Genomic DNA, 21006 nt, shown 5'->3' on the forward strand with positions numbered 1-21006 from the left:
GAAAGTTGTTAAGTTTGAAATTTTCTTCAACCAATTGGAAATTTCAACCTTCACAATTAATTAAGCTACTGAACAAAATGTTCTTTTACTTTCATTTAAATTTACGTTATTTGAATTAATTAATTTTTTTTATGGTATTAAGTCCTTGTCCCAAAAAGTTTTTTTATTAGGAACTGCTTGTTTATGAACTAGATCAGTGGTGGAAAAAACAAGAAAATTGAAAGTTTGAAAAAGCGAGCTGGCTAAAACTTCACTTCTGGGAAGGTGGAAAACTTTACCTTCCTGGAAAATTATCGTTTAGGAAATCCAAAACTCGTAAAATACAGGGTGTCCAAGACAAAGATGCATTACATGCGGATTGTCGAAACCGTAAGAGATACAAAGTCGATTAAATTAGGAAAAAGTTGCCCGATCAGGGGGTCAAATAAATGGCGCTTTCAAAAGTCTTTTAATTTTTAAGGTTTTTAGCTAAACGCGATTTTTCGGACTTTCGTTTTTATTCATATATGGAGTTATTTCAAATCATATCAAAAAACAAAAAAATAATTTCTCATGGCCCCTTTTCGAGTTGTATAAGATGGTGTCTATCAAAAATTATTCCAACGTTTCGTTCCTTAGAAACCTTTATCAACTTTTGCTTTTCATATGGAGGGATGAAGAAACAATACAAAATGTATTAGATAGCTCTTTTAATGGCGAATTCAACAATATATACCACAGTACGTTTTGTATCGGTTCTTGAGTCAAAAAAATATTTTTTATAAATGATGTCTGTTTTACATGTACAACAAATATCCTGAAAGTTGTTAGCTTTCAGTCAAATGTTAGCTTTCAGTCTGGCTGTTAATTTAAGGAGTAGGTGTTATTTAGAAAACTTACTAAAACCATAATAAAACCTTTTAATGAAGAAAAGGTGATAAAAACATGGAAATTTAAATTAAGTGAACTTGCTGAAACCAGAAAAAACCAACAAAGTTGAAAGTTAGACGTCTGAAATTTGACCTATTAAGCTGTATTATTTCAGGATATTTGTTGTACATATAAAATAGGTACAATTTATCAAAAAATTTATAAAAAAAATTTTGACACTTGAACCGTAACGAATCATATTTACATGTTATACATTAGTGAATTCGCTATTAAAAAGCCAACTAATACGTTAAGTACATATCTACTTTTTTGGTCCATATGAAAAACAAAAGTTGATGATGGTTTCAAAGAAACGAAACGTTATAATAAATTTTCATAGGCACCATCTTGTAGAGCTCGAAAAGATGACATGATATAGTAATTCTTGTTTTTTGAAATAATTTGAAGTAACTTCAAAAATGAAAGAAAAAAACAGCAATCAGAAAAATTCCTTTTTTCTAAATATCTCAACAATTTAAAAAAAAAGATCTTCCAAAAACTTTGTATATGGTCTTCTAATTGCGCAACTTCTTCATAATTTAACCGACTTCGTATCTTTTACGTCTTTCGAGATCCCCATGCAATGCACCCTTATCTTGGTCACCTTGCATATTCGCTATTTTCCATATACCATATATTTTTTAATAGCATATCTGGCAAACCATTAAAGCTGATTTTTGTACTTTAAAATTATAATAGATTTTTTCTAAATTATTAGCTTACCATCATCAGCATATGTTTCTGATCCATAACCGTCTTGTAGTCCATTCGCCCAAGTTCCTTGATATTTTGCAGTGGAGGTGTTCGATTGTCTCACCCCGTATCTGCCCTTGAAACCCTGCGTCCATTCTCCCCTGTAAATCCATCTCCCACGCGTCTCAACTCCTAGTCCATGTCTTTTACCATTTTGCCACTGCCCTTCAAAACAGCTACCACTGAAAAGGTAAATTATCATCAACATCTTAATGAATACACATGTTGCTTTGCGATGGACACCGTCGATTAATCCATGAAAAAGATGTCTTAAAATTATATGGCAAATATATAGAAGTTGATTTGGATTTATTTTAAGCAAAGCACCCAGTACAAATTTCCATTCTACGTAACAATTTTTTTGCATGATGAGTGTAGGGCAAGGAATAGTCATTTTTCCTTTCAACTACATATATGATAACGTGATTGAAACTTGAAAATTGTTCAACTTATTGAAATTGTTCACTTTATAACGTCATTTCACAATACCAGTTCATTGTTTGCGAGAATGTTTGCATCTGATATAAAGGCTTTATGTCAACATATTTTTTCGGTGGAAAAGCTTGAAAAAAGGTTAAAGAACTAGCCATTCTTGAAAACATTACTTGATACGGAGTTATGCATGTTATGTTAGAAGATTTGGTTGATTGGTGGTTTGGAGAAGGAAGATAAACTTTCGACATTGTTATACATTTTAAGTTGTGAACAGCATTTGTAAAACTGCCCATGAGTACGTTTTAACCCTAACAGGTTTTAAGTTATTTGTTTTTCTTTTAGTTTAGAGCGCAATTGAATAAAAGCGACCGATAATTTGTACTGTATTCTAAATGATACGTTTTTCAAACAGCAACTTGCTCTGGTTTCCAGGATGCGAAGTTTAAAACGAGTTGTTGAGTGAAAACATCAGGTATTCTAAGCTGTTAAAAATCTGTTAAAGCTGTTAGAGATCGTGAAAATTTTAAATTGTTTTTTTGCGATAGTTGAATGATACGAAATTTTAAAGGAGAGGAAGCATTTGATAAAAAATCATCCATCTAGAGACCGATATTTACTCAGCTCGTAAAATTCATGATTTAGAAACATTTTTTTTGAAACCTTTGCCACCCATAGGGACAAGTGTCTTCTAAAGATGATAAACACCTTCTTTGAAATTTTCAAATTGCTATAGCAAGTATCTTAGGTTAGTTTCAGAAACGCAACTTTTTTAAGGAATGAGCGCCGTTGTTGTTTACTAAGTTGTTCAAAATCAGTATTATAGGCAATTTTTATGACACTTTCTGCATATCTAGACCCATTTTTTTAAAGAGGGTGAAAATTTCGAATCAGTATTTGCCTCAATTTCGAACATATTAATTTATAAAGGAGAGAGCGCAGTTGATTAAAGCCATCCATTATCAGACCGATATTTTCTCAGCCGGTAAAACTCAAGTTTCTCAAAGATTTTCATAAAACTCTCAGCATCTGTAGAAATAAGTGTCTTCTAAAAGATGATGATATTTTCAAATTGCTACTTGCTTTACTTTGAAAGGCGCGAATTTTTAAAAGATTGAGCGCATTTACGTAAAATCAGTATTTACTAAGTTTTACCACCCTTTCTGCACCTGTAAACCAAAGTTTTTTGTAGAGATGGAAAATTTCAAATTGGTTTTTGCGTTAGTTTGGAAGATGCTAATTTATAAAGTAGACTAGTTTCATGTAGAGGCAAGTCTTTTTTAAAAATAGCGGAAATTTGAATTTGATATACGCTTTAGTTTGAAAGATGGGAAATTTTAAAGGAGATAATGCAAGTGATTATATGACGCCGATATTTTCTCAGCAAGTAAAACTGTTTCTGAAAGATTTTCATCAAACTCTCAGCATCTGTAGGTACAAATGTCTTCTAAAAATGATATTTACAAATTGCTAGGTACTTGCTTTAGTTACAGACGCGAATTTTTAAAAGAATGGGCGGAGTTGAGTGAAAACATTAGCTTAGCAAATCCATATTTGCTAAGCTGTTAAAAATCAATATTCTGAGCAATTTTCATGACATCTTCTACATTTGTAGTCAAGTCTCTGTTAAAGATCGTAATATTTTAAATTGATTCTTGTGTTAATTTAAAAGATGCGAAATTTAAAAAAAAGGGCACATTTGATTAAACGCATCCATATTGGCCGATATTTTTTAAGCTGCTAAACTTTATGATTCAGGGAGATTTCTTAAACTTTTACATCTATAGAAAGAAGTGTTTTCTAAAGATTATCACATTTTCAAATTGCTACTTTCTTTAGCTTCAAAAGAGCGAATTTTTAAAAGATACAGCGTACTTGATTGAAAACATACATTTTCAAATCATATGTGCTAAGCTTTTACAAATTTCTATTATTGGCGATTTTTATGACAAAAAGTCTACTTTAAAGATGGTGGAACTTTCAAATTGGTACTTGAGTTAGTTTGAAAGTTGTTAATTTTTAGTGGAGAAAGCGCAGTTGATTAAAATCATTCATTAAGAGCGATATTCTCTCAGGCGGTAAAACTTAAGTTTCTGAAAGATTTGCATACAACTCCCAGCACCTGTATAGGCAAGAGTCCTCTAAAGATGACGACATTTTCAAATTGCTACTTGATTAAGCTTCAAGCACAGGATTTTTTAAAAGTCTGCGCACAGTTGACTGAATACATCCATTTTGAGGTCGGTATTTACTAAGTTGTTTAAAATCAGTATTATGCGGTTTTTATGGCACTTTTTGTATGTTTAAACCCGAGTCTTTTTGAAGAGAATAAAAATTGCAAATTAGAACATTTGGGACGTTAATTTGGAAGATGTTAATCTGTAAAAGAGAAAGCGCGGTCGATTAAAAACATCCACTATGAGACTGGTATTTTCTAAGCCGGTAAAACTGACAAACCTCGAAGAGCTTTAACTTCTTGCTAGCTGTATGTCGAGACAAGATAGTGAAATTTTTAAATTACTACTCGCGTTAGTTTTAGAAACCTGAATTTTTAAAAGAGAGCACATTTGAGTGAAAGCATGCATATTGAGATCGGTATTTCCTAAGTTGGTAAGTCACTACTTTGGGCGACTTTTATGAAACTTTTTGCATATGTGGTCAAATCTCGTTTAAAAATATATTAAATTTGGTGGTAAAAAAGTGGTACTTGCTTTTCTTTGAAAGATGCGATTTTTTTAGTAGCGAACGCAGTTGTTGTGTAAAAATGTGCGAAAAACTTAAGCAAATGACGCATACGCACGCAAAAGTGGAACCTATTAAAATTGCTTCTATATGATAACGTCTTCTGATCGCATAGTGTCCGATTTCAATAGATTTGAATAAAAACGACGTTTTCGAACACTTCGTGGCGCCAAAGTACACGATTCTCAAATATGAGCGCATATGCAGCCAATGCGTTTCCTACATTTTGCAGTGGTTACACAATCTGCGATAGAGTGCTGTACTAAATCAATATTTCAATTTACATTGAGTAATTTTCGTATGTTTTGTTTGGGATGAAATGGATTATTTTGAGTTATTCATTCAAATAATTTTAATCAACTGTCTTCGCCAAACATCGAAACTCCAGAACTATTCAAACTAGATAATTATCGCTATTATATGCGCAAATAAATTGAAAATGCATCTAAAATTTTTGAATATGCATTTCAAGGCAGCCGATTAACCCTTAAAAATATAAACAAAAGTTTCAATAATTTTTCATATTCGTTGATGGTCTCCAGTGACCAATGATCTCCATTACGCGCGTATGGGTATTCGCATGTACGCTATGTACGTTACAATTCCAGAGATCTGGCAACAGTGCAGTCTGGTGACGGTTTAAAATTTTGAAAATTGAGGTTTTGTAGTCAACCAGTAACAGTCACCAGTCAATATAATTTGTAGTTTGGACCAGCTTTAGTTCTTCTAGTTTACTAACTTTTTAGTAGATTGTGGTGCTATTTTCCAGGCTTTTCATTAACTGAAGGTAAGTTAACAAAATGTGATATTGGAAATTAAGACTTGTAATGAAACTACGATGCTCAAGTCAGGCCCTCCTGCCTTCTTATCACCAGTGATTGTTGCCTACATTGTATTTGGCCAAACAGTGAGGCGTTTTTTGTAAAGTCAACTGAAACCACCACACACGCTTTTTAGTACATCTTAGAAATATAGGAGCCCCAAAGTTCGTATCTATCTAATAGTGTATACTATAGTTTACCAATAATTATCTGCCACAGTGTGTCGAATACAATGGTGCGTTTATTGAGAATTTATGTTTAGTCTTAAAGTTTTAGTCAATTTTAAGTAAATGTGTGCTTCAATGGGATCTTAAGTTTCTGTTGAATAAACAGGCCCATTGAAACACACTGCACAATCTGTCTTAGAACTGAGGATAAAATTAAGTGCTGTATAAACCCACCATTAATGTATTATATGTAGAAAACTGAGAAAGATCACAATGACCGGGACATTGAGGTATTTTTTTACAAATGGTTGACAGTTCTTTGACTGCAGAAAGTTAAGTGCTTTTATTATAGCGTATCGTGTAAGTAGAGCTGTTGTTCCCAAAGGTGTCCCTTCGGGAGCCCAAGGAGTTCCTGGGATCATTCAGGGGATCCGCGCAGGGTTTATTATAAAATTATAGAATAGAATCCTTTTGAAAGTAGTCAAACTCAGCACAAATGCAGATGAATACATACTAATACAGGAGCAGCTTATTGAATTATGCACCAATGAGTCAAGGATACAATTTCTACTTACAAAAACAGATCCCAATTTTATATCCAGCATTATGGGTTATTTCCACTAATCTCGCCAGTCTCCAGTAACACATAAAAGTCTGAATATTTTCAGCTGATCGTGAAAGTCACGTATTCCATCTTCTTTTGATATTAATAGAATCCTCATTTATTTTTATATTATTCTCTCTATTTTCAGTTCGAAATGTTTCAAGGAAAGGCTCAATCATGTTCTTATCAATAAACGCATATATCATATAACTTTTTCCTCTAGGGGAATATAGAAATCTAGACAAATTATTCGATTTTTTCCATAGTGAATAAACGATTTGAATTATTTTATTTACCTCGATTATTCCTATTAGGATCTCGCACCTTTGAGGCTCTTTGTACGCATTATATAACTTGCAAAAGTTGTCTATAAAATTTTAAATACGGTAATATAATGAAATAAGCTACGAGTTTAGAAAAAAATCCCCAAATATCATTTTTAACTGTACAAATTTTGTATAGCACAGTGGTAAAGAATATGTGCAACATGGACCAATTAATGAACTTGAAACTAACAATGTATCGTAAATCAAAGTGAATACCTACTGCCACGAGTAAATGAGAAAAATGCATTCTAATATGAAACAAAATAAAAATCGTATTTTGTCGGTCGGTATTTTGTCGAGGTTACCAGAAAACCGCACCAAGAAGAAATAATTTTCTAATTATCAATTGCTTTGCAACCCCCACATTTTAGCACTGGGTTTGTAAAGTTCATTCAAGAATACGCTTGTTAGGTTGAAGGAAACGGATAACATGGTATTTTAAAACACAAAAACGTTCTATCGTGTTAAAATTTTTAAAATAAATTCCTCTAGGAATTATAAACAAACTAATAGAAATATTTATTGAATTCCTGAACTGAAAGAAAAACCCAAAAAACCCCAAAAATAAACGGAAAGTTGATTCAAATTTTGATACTTAACTTGTAAGCCAAATTGAAAATTGACATGGAAAGTATATAAATAAATAAATATGAAACTCTTAATCATTTTACTCAAGGATCATGGAGCTGACAGATTGAACTGCCTTTTTTGTAACACCCTGTATACGCAATCATTATGGCGGTACATCAAGTTGACTATTCCCCATTTCGGTTCTTTACATGTAGCGCTTTCATTTCAAAACAAACCACCTTAAATTTCTTTAAATTTGAAGAAATATTCAAAATATAAAAAATACTTCAACTTAGATAAGGAGCGGATCTTCTATGACATATTTAATTTAATTTTAAGTCAGCCCTAACCACCATTCCAAAATTCTTCTCCAAAAAACGACCAAAAATTAAAATAACACCATTATCAAGTAGCAAACTCTTTTATATAGAATAAAATTCTATATCCAATCAGGTGGGGAAAAGAAAAGGACAATCGAATGATCGGTTCAGGAGTTAGAAGAGAAAATGAGTCGTCATATTAAGAAATTTGTGATAATTTTTTTTGTGGATAATGTCCTCCGTTATTTGCTAGATGATTGACATTCTACACGAATTACAAGTTTCCCTGCATTATCGCGATCTTCGGTTCTTCCGTTCTTGTAGAGGGAGTTTAATCAGCAACTGTTTTCAAATGTTCCCGTCGGATATAATAGGTGGATGATATGTTCATGAAAATGGCGATACGGCTATCCAGTTAAACTCAATTTCCGCGCAAAGGCAACTATTTGGTAGGAATTTTGGGAAGCAAAATTATCAATGCAAGTCCCAAATGTTTAGAATATAACTTTGCTACTTGATGAAGGAAATCTCCATTTCCATCTGGCTGAAGCTTGAGATCATTTTGCTTTACCCGTTACAGAGTGGTTAATCACTCATATCCCGGAAATAAATTGGTAGAAATGGTCCAATACAATTGCCATCTAGATCTGACTTTTCCAGACGTTCTGCTATGAAGTCATTTGAAAACAGTTGTTTATAAAACCCCACCTAATAATGTGCAAGAACTGAATAATCGAATTTCGCGAGAATACAGCCGGATTTATCCTGAAATTGTCGTCTCAATGTTCGTGAATAATTTTCAAACAGGCTTTTCTATTGTCTAGCGAATAACGCGGAAATTTTCAGTAACTCATAAAATAAATCAATAAATTACCTGAAATATATTTCAATATTTTTATCTACTTTAGCCACAAAGTAAAACATGCGTCTTTCCAAGCCATTCATCCCTGGAAAGGTTTGGTAAAGTATCTCCATCCGTGTTTAAGAGTTATCATTTTATATTCCTTAAATTAAATTTTAACACTCTGTAATCTGTAACGAAGCATTTTTAGACTATCGTTTATAAAGCAAATGAGGGTTATTTTCAGACGTTGAATACGTGGTTAAAATAATGCCCTTCCTCATGAAACACCTTGAATATGACACAATTTCTCTTATAAATCCTGAACCGACCATCCGACTTTTACTTTATTTTTTGTATTTTTTATAATTCTACAAATTGAATAGATATTTTTAAAGAGGTTCTGTATCTATTTTCTATTGTAAACGCGTCTATTTTTCTTCCATCACAAGCGAAATATGTTAATTATATGTAATTAATATTTTCTTGTTTTTTTTCCAAGTTTTCAATCAGAGAAGAGGAAGCAGCCACCTGACTATAAGCAACAGAATATCTGCTAAACCATTTTCTACCCATTTTTCTGCAGTCAGCAATTAGTATCGGAACTGAAAAGAAATAATTGAAAATGAATGCTAAACAAACACCTGTTACGCCTAGACCGTCCTTGCTTCCAAAGGTAGAATACAAGCATAAATGTATCAAATGTGAATCAACATTCAAAAATATGATTTTGCTCCAAAAGCACACCTGTAATGAAACAGAATCATCTTTGAACTGTCCAGTGTGCCTTAAGCAGTTTAATGATATCGCATTGCTAAATACGCATAAAAAATGTCACGCAAAGTCCAATTTGCTAAAAAATGCTAGTCCGATAAAGATGAACTCGAAGAAAACCATTCAAAAATCATCGACAACTAACAACAAAACCCCAATGAAATTGATTGACAAAACTGTTAAATGTAGAGAATGTTCAAGAGCATTTGAGTCTGATGAGAAATTATCTAATCATGTGAGAAGCCACAAGTCACTTGTTTGTCCTTCATGTGCTACTTCGTTTTCGTCTAAAATCTTACTCGACAAACATCGTACAATGAACTGTGTCAAAGTCAAAAATGCCAAAGCACGTATATCATTTTCTGTGCGAAGGCCGACTGTGCACACTCCATCTGGGAAATCACCATCATCAACGATATTGAATTGTGAGAAGTGCGAAGAGAAGTTTACCACGTTTTGCAGTTTATACACTCATAAAGTGCAAGTTCATGGAATGGATACTCCGGACAAAAGTCTTCTGACTGAAACCAAAAAAAGTAATTTGAAAACAAAACCTGTTCATGGGGGAATTCCGCCGAATGAGCGCTTAAGAAAGGCATACGACAATCTTAGGAAGAAACTGATCGAAGCCGGTGACATAGTAGTCAAATAATTAAGTGCATACATTATATTTTACTCAGATAACTTTTTAAGAACGTGTAATGATATCTATAATCTTTATTGTAATTATTTTTTAATTTTATTCATTTCCAACTAGCACGGTGTAAAAGTTTTAAAGCGTAAACTGGAGAGGTTTGGTCACATAAAAGACCCACATCGATTGAGAAAATGTCACACATCGCTAGATTTGAATATTTCGTTGGCCAGTAGTGGTGGTTTATATTAACAGTGGCCAATAGGATAATTTGTAGGAGAGAAAGGTGTTTAAATTTGTCCTGTACAGTAGTTCTAGTAATGCAATAAAATATTATATACCAGTGTCATGGTGTGAATTTTATTACTTGATATGGAGTTTCCTAAAAAGTTTCAGATCAAGGAAAGTGTGTGCCAAAACTTTAAATGGTTTTCTTGGATCAAATTATCGTTTAGTCCCATCAAGGCTTAATTGTTACTTATGAGTACTGTCTTCAGTTCAGTAAAGGGAATTTACACTTTTTTATGGTTTTTGTAAATAGTTGGTTTTTCGTTTTTGGTAATTCACTAACGACCACATTTTCCTCTCAGAAGAATCAGTTTTTTGTGTAATAGGCAATACATTAATTATGTAGAAGATTTTCCTTGTTTCTCAAGTCTCTACGAAGAAAATAAACTTTATGCATATTCGACATTAATGTCCGAATTTATGTTAGTTAAATGGTGTTCGCGTAAGAAGTATTTCTGGTAGAAAGTGATGGTTTATTAACAATATATCTAGATTATGATTATAAATTTGTCTTCTGTTTTGCTTAAAAATTACCTAATATGGTATATCGAAAATCTGCAAAAACAAATTAACAAAATGAAAAAAACAACCATTGTGGAAATAGCAATCGTAACAGATAACAGTGTAATAATAATTTCGGAGAATTGGCATTTTGGAATAAAGAAAACAGATGCAGTGCAAAAATAGAAAATGACCTGCTTTAACTTCAATTCTCTGGTAAAACTCGAACACGTGGTGAACGCTTACTACGGAGGCTAAAAATAATTCAGATGCTTCACCTAGATTTCCGTTTTGAGACTAATGAAATGTGCCGCTTCCTCCCAATTAATTCGATTAGGGTTTCTGCATATGGAGCGTTTGAAAGAAAACGAAAATAACTAAAAGCGCACGTGAAAGGCGAATAATAATAAAGTAACAACATTTGAAAATTTGGCTCAAAAGATGTCAGTGACGGCGATCTTGAACTTGGAATTTGCCAATTCCTCCACACCTGAAAGTGTTATTTGCCTTAATAATCAAGATGTAGTTTTTATTTAATTTCGCAAATCAGTTTTCAATTGATTATCATGTGACTTTTGGTTGCGTTGTGCCCAAAACTAAATATCTGATCCTTAAATTCACGTAGATTTTTCAACTTTTACGAAATGTTTGTGGTTTGCAACCATTTTGCATGCATGATCGTGAAATATAAGGGAGAAAACCAGATTTAATTATGATGCACGCTTAAAAAGCGTTTATATTTAGCAATATTTCCGATATTTCATATGGTACAAAGATATACTAGACAAATATTTATCGCATTTAGCACTTTTGTAAATACTTACAACAAAAACACCCTATCACGTTTTGGTATCACACTTATTCAACAAATCATACCACTTTTATTTAACAAGTTGATTGGTGTTAGAACAGGCTTAATAGTATGTACTCCTAAATAGTAGATCGCTCGATACAGAAGTTAATCAAAAAATTGAGTCGTTAATAGATTACGGCAAAATTTCCAATTTGTCAGCATCAGATAAATGCTGATGTCGCTGAAGCGCAATAAAAGTTTTCGATAATATTTTACATAACTGAAAGTAATTGAAATTGACACGAGAATTATAAATAAAAAATATACAAGGTCTTCAGTTAGAAAAAATGAAAATAGTAGTTTTCCTGGCGGATTGACACCCTCGACTTCGTCTCAGGTGTAAAACCCCGTCACCGTTCGAAAAACGACACTTTTCGCCCTTGTATCGTAAACGTATTCGATTGAATTAAACACTACCATTTTTCGATCAGAAGCCATGATAGTAAAGAAGCACTTTTCTTTACGGTTCATTTGTTTTACTTTGAAGCACATTGCGCACAAAAGTAAATGTGTCAAATTGAACGTGTGTCACTGTCATTATATTTTTTAAAGTATTTGCACTAAAAAGAAACCGACGTGCTTTGTAATTAATTTCGTAGGTTTATCGACAACTATTGATCATAATTTAAAGTGTACTTACAATTTCAAACGTCAAAACGTGACAATTTCAAAAATGGCATTGACATCAAATTTAAAATATGAAGTTGATGCTTTCTATTTTTGGTTATTCTGTTTTATTGTAACTGATGATTCGTGTTATGTCTTTCATTCGAATAAAAAATATGGTTTGATACGAGGACGAAAATCCGTTTTACGCACGACGACGCCGTTTGCCACCCGAGACAAAGTCGAGGGTGTCAATCGGTCAGTTTTTTCGACATTCCCACAATCTTGTGGGATCTATCTTGTATCGAAAACTACTATTTTGTGTATCTACTGCAATTTTTATAACTCATACTACCAGTTTCAAACTTGCCTTAAAACAAGCAATACTTTGCTTAAGCGTAAACTTACTTTACCCTATTGGTGCAAAAGATGTTTTCCGATGATTGACATTAATATATTTAACGGAAATTTTTTTATTGTTTTATTTTCGAATTCTGCATGAAATTTGAAATATACCTAATAGGTATCTATGTCTTTCAGCTATTTTGCAATGTTCCCTATTTGCTGAAAAATATTAAAACCACTGTACTTTGGGAAACTAATGAAAGTGAATGTGTAACATTGAAGATTTGAAATAAATCTTAATTTTTAACTAAATCTTGTTTTTGCAGTAAATCTGGTGCTCATGGAAATGTTACTTAACAACTTTTAATCTCCTAATCATGTTAACAATTCTTCTTTCATGTGCTCTGCTGTTCTGTCCTCTGCGATGGGAGAGTCCAGTAGCGGACCTTCGGCGTCCTTCAATCTTGCCCTGGAGTATCTTTTGTAAACGACAATATTTATCACGCCTCAAGACGTAGAAGGCAATATATGTTATATTTATGTTATGTTTCCATGTTCAAAGTTTTTAAAAACAAGAATACTAAACCATCGATTGTAAAAGTTCTTAGCCAAATGGAAGTAGAGGCCGATCTTGCAAGCACATGTGAGCCATAGAAGATAAATACGGGGTCATTTTTAAAACCGCAATTGTTATTTTCCAAATGATTTCGATCGAAAAGGACTTGGGAAACAGCAGAAATGGACATTTCACATTTATTCTTGGGTGAAACGTCCAAGCAAAAAGTATCTCAAACGAAATATCTTCGATGTTCAATGAAGAACAAGTCTACTTCCAAATCAACAAATAGGTACTTAGATTAAATTGACAAAATAATTAAAATCAGCGAAGATTTTGCACGCGTAACTATAGTTCTTAAAAACGGACAGTGGAAGTGATATGAAGAACATTTCCAAGTTGTTAAAGTTTTAGAAAATCAACAAACAGCGGCACAAATTAGGATTTTTATGTCTGATAAAAGACTGCAACGACGAGCCGGCAAAATAGAGGTGTAATCGACTGCTATCGCCCGAAGAAGAAATATACTATATTCCAGGTGGCAAAGTGCAATCTGGCCGACCAATTAACATGAAGATAAAATTCAGAAAATGATCCATAACATTCTTTAAATATCAATTTAAATCAACCGTTGGAAAAAAGACATCAAAACACCAAAGCACTTAACTTAATTGTAAGATTATTACATACATATATTTAATGGTACATAATTACATACAATTAAAGTACACATTTTATATTTTTTAATCGTTAGTTTTGTAGTAGAACTGTGTTTTTTTATTGTTCGAATAAAAACCTAAGTTTAATAAAACAACTTTTTAATGATTTATTACAGATTAAAATAGAATTATAGATACTTAATCATGTTTTCCCATTTTAGTTGGAAATCGAGGGGGATTTATTTACGCATTGTTCTCGAGTCTTTGGAGAAGATCTAAGTATGTACGTCTTCACGCACATTTTGTGTAAGGCATTTTGGCTCTGTGTAAGAGACCAAACAAGGACGCTTTTTGAAATACGCTTCCCAGTGAATTTTTCCTTTTTCAAAACAATCAATGTACTTGTAGTGCACTGGTTTATTATGCTGGAAACTTGATCAACATAAAGTGTCCCCCCGGAAGGCAAACTGAAACTTAACCCCCCCCCAAACCTAAAGTAACCTATTGAAAGGAATGCCACACATTTTCAATCGTCCTGTATTTTCTACAAAATTGTATTCTGAAATAATATCGCAGTAGTAGTAGTAAATATATACAGGGGGTCCCGTAAGCCCACGATCAAAAGGATACTGCGAGATTCTTTACATCAAAAGAAAACGATCTGACCTAACTTTTATTTACAAAAAATGTCTGGTTCCTCTGCTATTGAGGATTTTTCAAATTTTTTTTTATATCGGCAGTATGTTTTTTAAATATGAGTTCTCCATAAGAACAAATTTACAGCGAGTTTTACCAAAATAATTTGACCATCAATAGCAAAGGAGCCAGACATTTTTTGTTAATAAAAGTTAGGTCAGATCGTCTTCTTTTGATCCAAAGAATATCGCCGTACCCTTTTGATCATGTACTTATGGGACACCCTGTATATTCGAATTACGAAAGGGCTATCGATCCCTATCGCCTTTTCTGCCCGGTGATAATATAATATCTAGTCTTTTTCTCGGCCAATGCAATAGGTATCTGTTATTTTTTAAATAGTTGGTTTCTTTATAGCACTGAGTTGCCATTTTTTTCTTTAGACGAAAACGCTTTGGACATTATACAGTTTCTAGCGCAAATATTGGCATTTAACTGAGGAAAACTATAAATAGTAAAGGATTTGCACAAATGCGATGAAGCAAAACATATTTAAAAACGCCTCGGAGTCTCTTATAGAGGTGGCTTTAAACCCTGAGCCTTAGGGGCAACCGCAGAAAAAATTAGATGAGAAGATGGTCGAGTGAAGTCTCATTTGTCTCATTATCCAAAGTTTATTGCTTTGCTAAATGGCGAGTGCGTCAAAAGAATTTACTTGATTTAAGTAATTTAATCCATAACTGCGACTTGAAGGCGTCAACGGCTTTTAATAGAAAACATCTCGAAAGAAATGTCGTACATAAGTATTTATATTCAAGAACTAGATGCAAAATGTGTAGTTACTGGATCAGATTGCACGCTATAACATGTTCCAGACTATCGCGTTTTTCACTAACAAAAGCGTTAAACCTTTACAAATTTCACTCTTACAAGAAATTATGCAGGAACTTTCTGATGGCGATGCAGATCGTCGAATTGAATTTTGCGAGAACATGACTTTCGAAATATTTGAAGTCTTATTTAGTAAAAAAACATGTTCTAGTGAGGAATCTATATTTAATTTAAGTGACCACAAGGAAAACTTTTGCTATTGGTGCGACGTAAATCCTCATAAAGAGATCATAAATAATACACAGAAAAAAATAATGTGTTGGCTGGCATGGGAACTTAACTGGCGAAATCTGTGAAGAAATGTTAGAAACGGCCATTTAGCCACCATAGATGAATACTGATTCCATTCATAATTCGTGTGATAGAAAATCAGAGGTAGCTTAGATGCAAACTTCCTGAATTTAGAAAAAGTCGGTGTTTCGCTCCATTTTGTGAACTATGTATGAGAGTGACTGGATAACGACTCTCCAAATCAGTAAATCCCCAGATCTCACTCCACTATGTTTATTTGGGGCCACCTAAAATGTGCATTATTTAAAAGCCAACCTGACTCTATTGAAGATCTTCGGAAGAAAATTATTCTGAAATGTCGAGCTTCCCCTAGTAACACTTGAAATGGTAAAAAAATTTTGAGAACGGGCTATATTTTCGTTTAGGACATAACAGTCGGTAATTTGGGCAACTACTTTAATATCTTCGTTTAATTTACCCTTTTTGTGTTCAGAAAACAACATTTTATTTTGACAAGCCTCTGATTTATCTGTGAAGCCCACAGAGTCTGAAAGGCACATAATAGAAACAAATTTCTCAAAGGCAGTATCGCTCGACCCCACGGATGAAATCAATGTTTTGCGGTTGCCCCTGAGGGTTCAGAGGGCAGAGCAGCCGCTTTAAAAACTGTGTCATTTGGGTCCACCTTGATATGGTCAAAACACTTTTAAGGGTTTTTTAACATATGTGTTTTCCCTATTGTTCATTTTCAAATGCCACCATGCATCTATGCTCCACAGCAGATCCGGGTCTACTTAGCTTAGTTCCGGCTTACGTAAAAGCTATTTCAAGTTTCAAAAGTGTATTCAATGTGCAACTTCATTTTTTCAGTATATCAGTCTGAAGTCTACCTTTTTAGGGCAAACAACTCTGGCAAATCTTGTACGTGTCAATAAAATTTAATATAACTTATTATTATTAGTCTTATATTGGATAGTAGCCAGATACATTTGGTATAATGATCAAATGATCGAATTTAATTTATTTGATTTTCGACAATATTCGCTCAGAGCATATTTATTTCGAATAAAATTATAATGGTGACTCTCGAAAATGGTTGTGATTTTGGTAAATTTGCAAATATCGAAGAACAGGGAGTGATATTAATTTTGTTCTGAGTAAGTACCAAGCAACTTGGTCTGCCAATTTATGTAATTTCGATTTTGGCACCTATGATTACATGAGTCAGGAAAGGTAACAATAGAATTAAGTATCTAAATATAAAATGATTTTGACTTTTTTTTATCCCTATAAGACTGAATGAAGCGCCTGAACCAAACTAAAATCGGAACGGATATGCTAAATCAATCAAATCAAATTAATAGTCCCGATTTCAACTTACATCTACTTTTGTATCACTTTTCATTATTAGATTTATGTAATATTCATTTAGGTATAACAAAATCCAATAAATTATCAATCCTATTTTGAGACGGCTAATTTAGTGAACATTTAAATATAGAAATCTAATGAACGCAAGCGAGCCAGGCCTCCAGACATGATGTTGATCCACTTACGTGTCATATATGATTCAAAAATACTGCCATAGGTACTTTGGTGGTTAGTAAATCGATGCATTCCGTACTGGAGGTAATAACAAAAGTAATTTTGTATCTACATATATATTTCTAATATACGATTTACTGGAAACGCTTAGATAGTTTCAGCAAATACGGCGCAGAGAGTGAAGTGTCTGAATTGCAATAATATATATTTGTACATGGTGTTTTTTAAAAATTGCATTAAGTTGCATGACTTTTTTAAGTGTTGAGTTTTGAGGTACTTGGACGTTTCCTTAATGCGATTAAATAGTTCAATTTTCTATTTGAAAAAAAAACGTTTCTATAAATGTAACATGTCAACATAATAGTTTTATTTAATTTGGGATAAATTGTACTCTTCAAAACTTAATATGTATAACGCTGCCGAAAATGCATTTATATGTATAACGCTGCCGAAAATGCAACTTAAACTGCAAAAGAGACTAAATAGATCCGACTATCTACAGAGAAGTTAAATGAATCTGTTCACACCCTGGAATCTACTTTACAGATTCGCGAGAACACGGCCTTTCTAAAAAATGAATTTACATTACAAACACTGTGTATAATTACATTTAGAAATGTTTTCCGGGGCTTTGAAGCCGTGGTCCATGGGAATTTCTTCCTGACGTTTCGTCCACAACCGCGGTGAACATTATCAAAGGCGATGGGAAATTACCGACTAAGTCTTCGTCGGTAAGCACGGGAGATCACTTCGCCCACTGCCTGATCGCCTTTGATAATGTCCACCGCAGTTGTGGACGAAACGTCAGGAAGAAATTCCCATAAACCACGGCTTCAAAGCCCGGAAAACATTCCTAAATGTGATTTGACCGGCTGTGAAAGCCTTCATAGTCTGACTGTGTATAATTGTTAAGAAAATTATTAGCAACAATTAACTACAGTTTAAAATATTATAATGGTCAGATAAACGGTCTGGTGTCTAGGTTGCTTCTGCATTGTTTATAAGGTTGGTTTTGATAATTTCAAATTGTAAAATATTGGTATCAAAGACTCAAACGCCGGAAATATAAAAATTAAATTCAGTAGCAAACAGGGAAATATTTGCAGAAAAAAACTATTCTTAGCCTCGGGCTACTGACACTGGTTTGCATTTCGTGCTCAAGTAAACATTGTATTTACTTATCGAACCAAGCACGTTCAATATTTATGGACTTTGTTGATATTAACTAAATAAATATAAACTTCAATTGATCAAAAATTTAAACAACTTATGGACCGATAGAATAACGAAAGATCGATAATATTTACAATTGATTTCATGTCGAATTAATGATTGCAAAGGTATGTTTTAGTGGGAATATGCATCACAAAAGCCAATATTTGACGCGCCTCCAACAAAATTTTGTATGTGGGTGTTTGCATTTTTAAAACGGATATAAAACTTCATAAACACGTTAGTTTATTTTTTTAGAAGCATTAGGAGTTATTGGGGCTCACTTATTCGAGAGTACAGGAAAATATTTCGAAGAAATAGTCAATTGGCCTCAAACAGACCTCAGTTAATGTATCGTATATCGTATATATCACATATGCACTGCCATGATTTCGACCTTAGGCATCATCAGACATTCTATGATAGTCACAACACATTGACACGAAACGAGTATGAGAACTGATGAAATAGATACAAAAATAATATTTTTCCGCATCACGTACCAGTTAAAGAAGAGCAATATCTGTACCACTTTATAACATTTTTCCGTGGATTTTTCACATTTTCGCTCAAAAATGTTCCTTAACGATAAAACTCAGGCCCAAACATTAACACATGTAAGCATTGAAAATGACGTGAGTGTAACACAACTTGCAAACTTTAAAAAAATTGTAAGTAACAGATTTTGTTCAAACATGCGGCAAACGCATGTACCTAATCATTTCACGTTGAAATACAGTTTTTTATATTATTGAATTATTCTCAGGTGAGAGCGACGAATTCACAATCACATTAATATGTTATTTGATAATTTGCCTCTTAGTTTCACCTGTACACTTTAGTTAATTTCTCTACAATGAATGTATTCTCTTTCAAACGTTGATTTTGGTTTGCCTCTAAAACCATTAATTTTCCAGATGCGTCAAAACGTTCGAATCGATTTTCAGTTCTACATAAACTGTACTTCTACGTAAACTGAAACTAACTACATTATTGCATGAAGATAGTTGTGACATGGAAACGTACACAATCTAGAATAAAATCAAATATCACGCGTTGAACAAATAACATGAAATGTTTCCGTATAAGGAAGTTTCGCCAACATGTTCATTTCTGAGAAACGAACAATAAATCTGCATATACTATAATCAAAGATCCGGAAGTTGAAACGCATTGGTATTGTTCACATCGTTTTACAATAAATTGTCTACTACTAACAAACTTAGGAAAGAAGCATGAGCGTTCTTTGGTAAAAATATAATTTTGAAACATCCTAGGTCATAAAATAGTCTGTATTGCTTGACGGCTATCATGATAAATTTAAGCACATACAATCATACAATTAGAAAAGAACAGAAACACAAGAATATACAGAATATTCTATAAAAAAAACTTAAATGTTTAACATAATTAGAAGACGCGTTGTTTAATTATTTTGGTCTTGTCACGTGAACGACCGTAAAAAACTGCGATAAGTTTATTAGCTTACTCGATTATGAATTGTTTTGTTATTGTGAGTACAAAAGTTCAACTCTCACCGAAAAATGGTTGTTAGCTACAAAATAAAATCACCTTGCCTTATATTGAAAAAAGAGTTTCATATACAGATTTCAAGTCCGCGTTAACTTTGTTGCTACTGAACATACTCTATAGGCTAAAATGTGCACGAATGTTCTTAGAACTGGATGCAATGGTGAAAAAAGCCAAAAAAACCCATTGACTCAAAAGATCTTATGATATTCATTAGTCCCGGAGGGAACATTTGCTTCCGGAACCCCGAACCGTATAGTAAGAGAGGCTTTGCAAATCATGAGGGAATAATCCACAATTAATTATAGATTTGTTCAAAAGCGCTAAAAATACACGTTTGGCATAACGGAAAAGAAAATGGTGCATTATACATTAATGAATATGTTTGTGGAAATTGATGTCTTACTTTCTTAAATGTTTTTATTTCTTTTATTTTAATGTCGTGAAAAGGTTTGTAATTTAACAGTTGCAATTGGAATTTAAAATAAAACAGTTTCTAACTTTAAAAGTTGAAAAAACGTTTTCTATGTAGAATTAAGTTCGGTTTGGAATTATCCAATGATATACGGGGTATTTGATTTAAACCAGTCGAATTTTAAAAGCTAAACTTATTAAAATTTAATCCAAGTACTAATTAAAATTGTACAATAAAAGTTTTTTAATTTTAATGAAAACCTGCATAAACCAGTTTTGTAGAGATTTTCATTGATACCGAATTTTAGAAAGATCTCCGTATCAAGAACTAGCTTAAAAATAATAATATCTGCACCGCTCCAATTTTTTCCCTGGACTTTTTATATTTTGACCCAAAAATGTTCCTTAAATAACACTCAGGCCCAAACATCAACACGTGTAAGGAGTAAGCAACGAAAATGTATCTAAATTGCATCGTTTTTCTTATTATCCCTGATTAAAATGACAACAGGTTTTTGATAATTTTAGTTGATTGAATGCCTAATTTTTCTGCAGACACTCGGAAAACTAGCTTTTATTTCAGTTTTTGGGAGTTTTCCTGAATTTTGTGCCAAGTAGTTTGGGTAATAATTGCTTAAGTTTCTTCCAAAAATTAATTTTTTTAATGTTAATTTAAATGGTATGACAAGATCACAGATAATGATAAGAAATTATTTACCTAAGATATTTTCTGGTTCAAGAAGAGTTTTTTCACTATATACAGGGTTGCTCATTAGTGCGTCAAAGTGCGATATCTCAGTAAATATGAAGTTTACAAGAAAATTCGTCCAACGAAAGTTTTTCACG

General features: G+C 32.9%; 2 protein-coding genes across 4 annotated transcripts in view; one reads left to right on the forward strand and one right to left on the reverse strand.

The window, feature by feature from the left end:
- LOC109534014 (probable serine/threonine-protein kinase ndrD) overlaps positions 1 to 21006 on the reverse strand; it is a 75020-nt gene that overhangs the window by 47090 nt on the left and 6924 nt on the right. For both annotated transcript variants that reach the window (XM_048664842.1, XM_019899556.2), the window contains exon 2: positions 1633 to 1844. In XM_048664842.1, the coding sequence (XP_048520799.1) occupies positions 1633 to 1844 (212 nt within the window). The remainder of the gene's footprint in view (positions 1 to 1632; positions 1845 to 21006) is intronic.
- On the forward strand, positions 5482 to 10242 carry LOC109534015 (zinc finger protein 43). Of its 2 annotated transcripts, none has more exons than XM_019899559.2 (2): positions 5482 to 5623; positions 8988 to 10242. In XM_019899559.2, exon 2 carries the CDS (start codon positions 9111 to 9113, stop codon positions 9909 to 9911), a length of 801 nt encoding a protein of 266 aa, XP_019755118.2. In that variant the 5' UTR covers positions 5482 to 5623; positions 8988 to 9110; the 3' UTR covers positions 9912 to 10242. The 2 variants fall into 2 exon arrangements, with proteins under 2 accessions (XP_019755118.2, XP_019755119.2); XM_019899560.2 differs by lacking the exon at positions 5482 to 5623 and adding an exon at positions 6120 to 6184.

The sequence above is a fragment of the Dendroctonus ponderosae genome, unplaced genomic scaffold, assembly GCF_020466585.1.
Source record: "Dendroctonus ponderosae isolate FM_Combo_2020 unplaced genomic scaffold, Dpon_F_20191213v2 Dpon_F_20191213_3, whole genome shotgun sequence".
Lineage (NCBI taxonomy): Eukaryota > Metazoa > Arthropoda > Insecta > Coleoptera > Curculionidae > Dendroctonus > Dendroctonus ponderosae.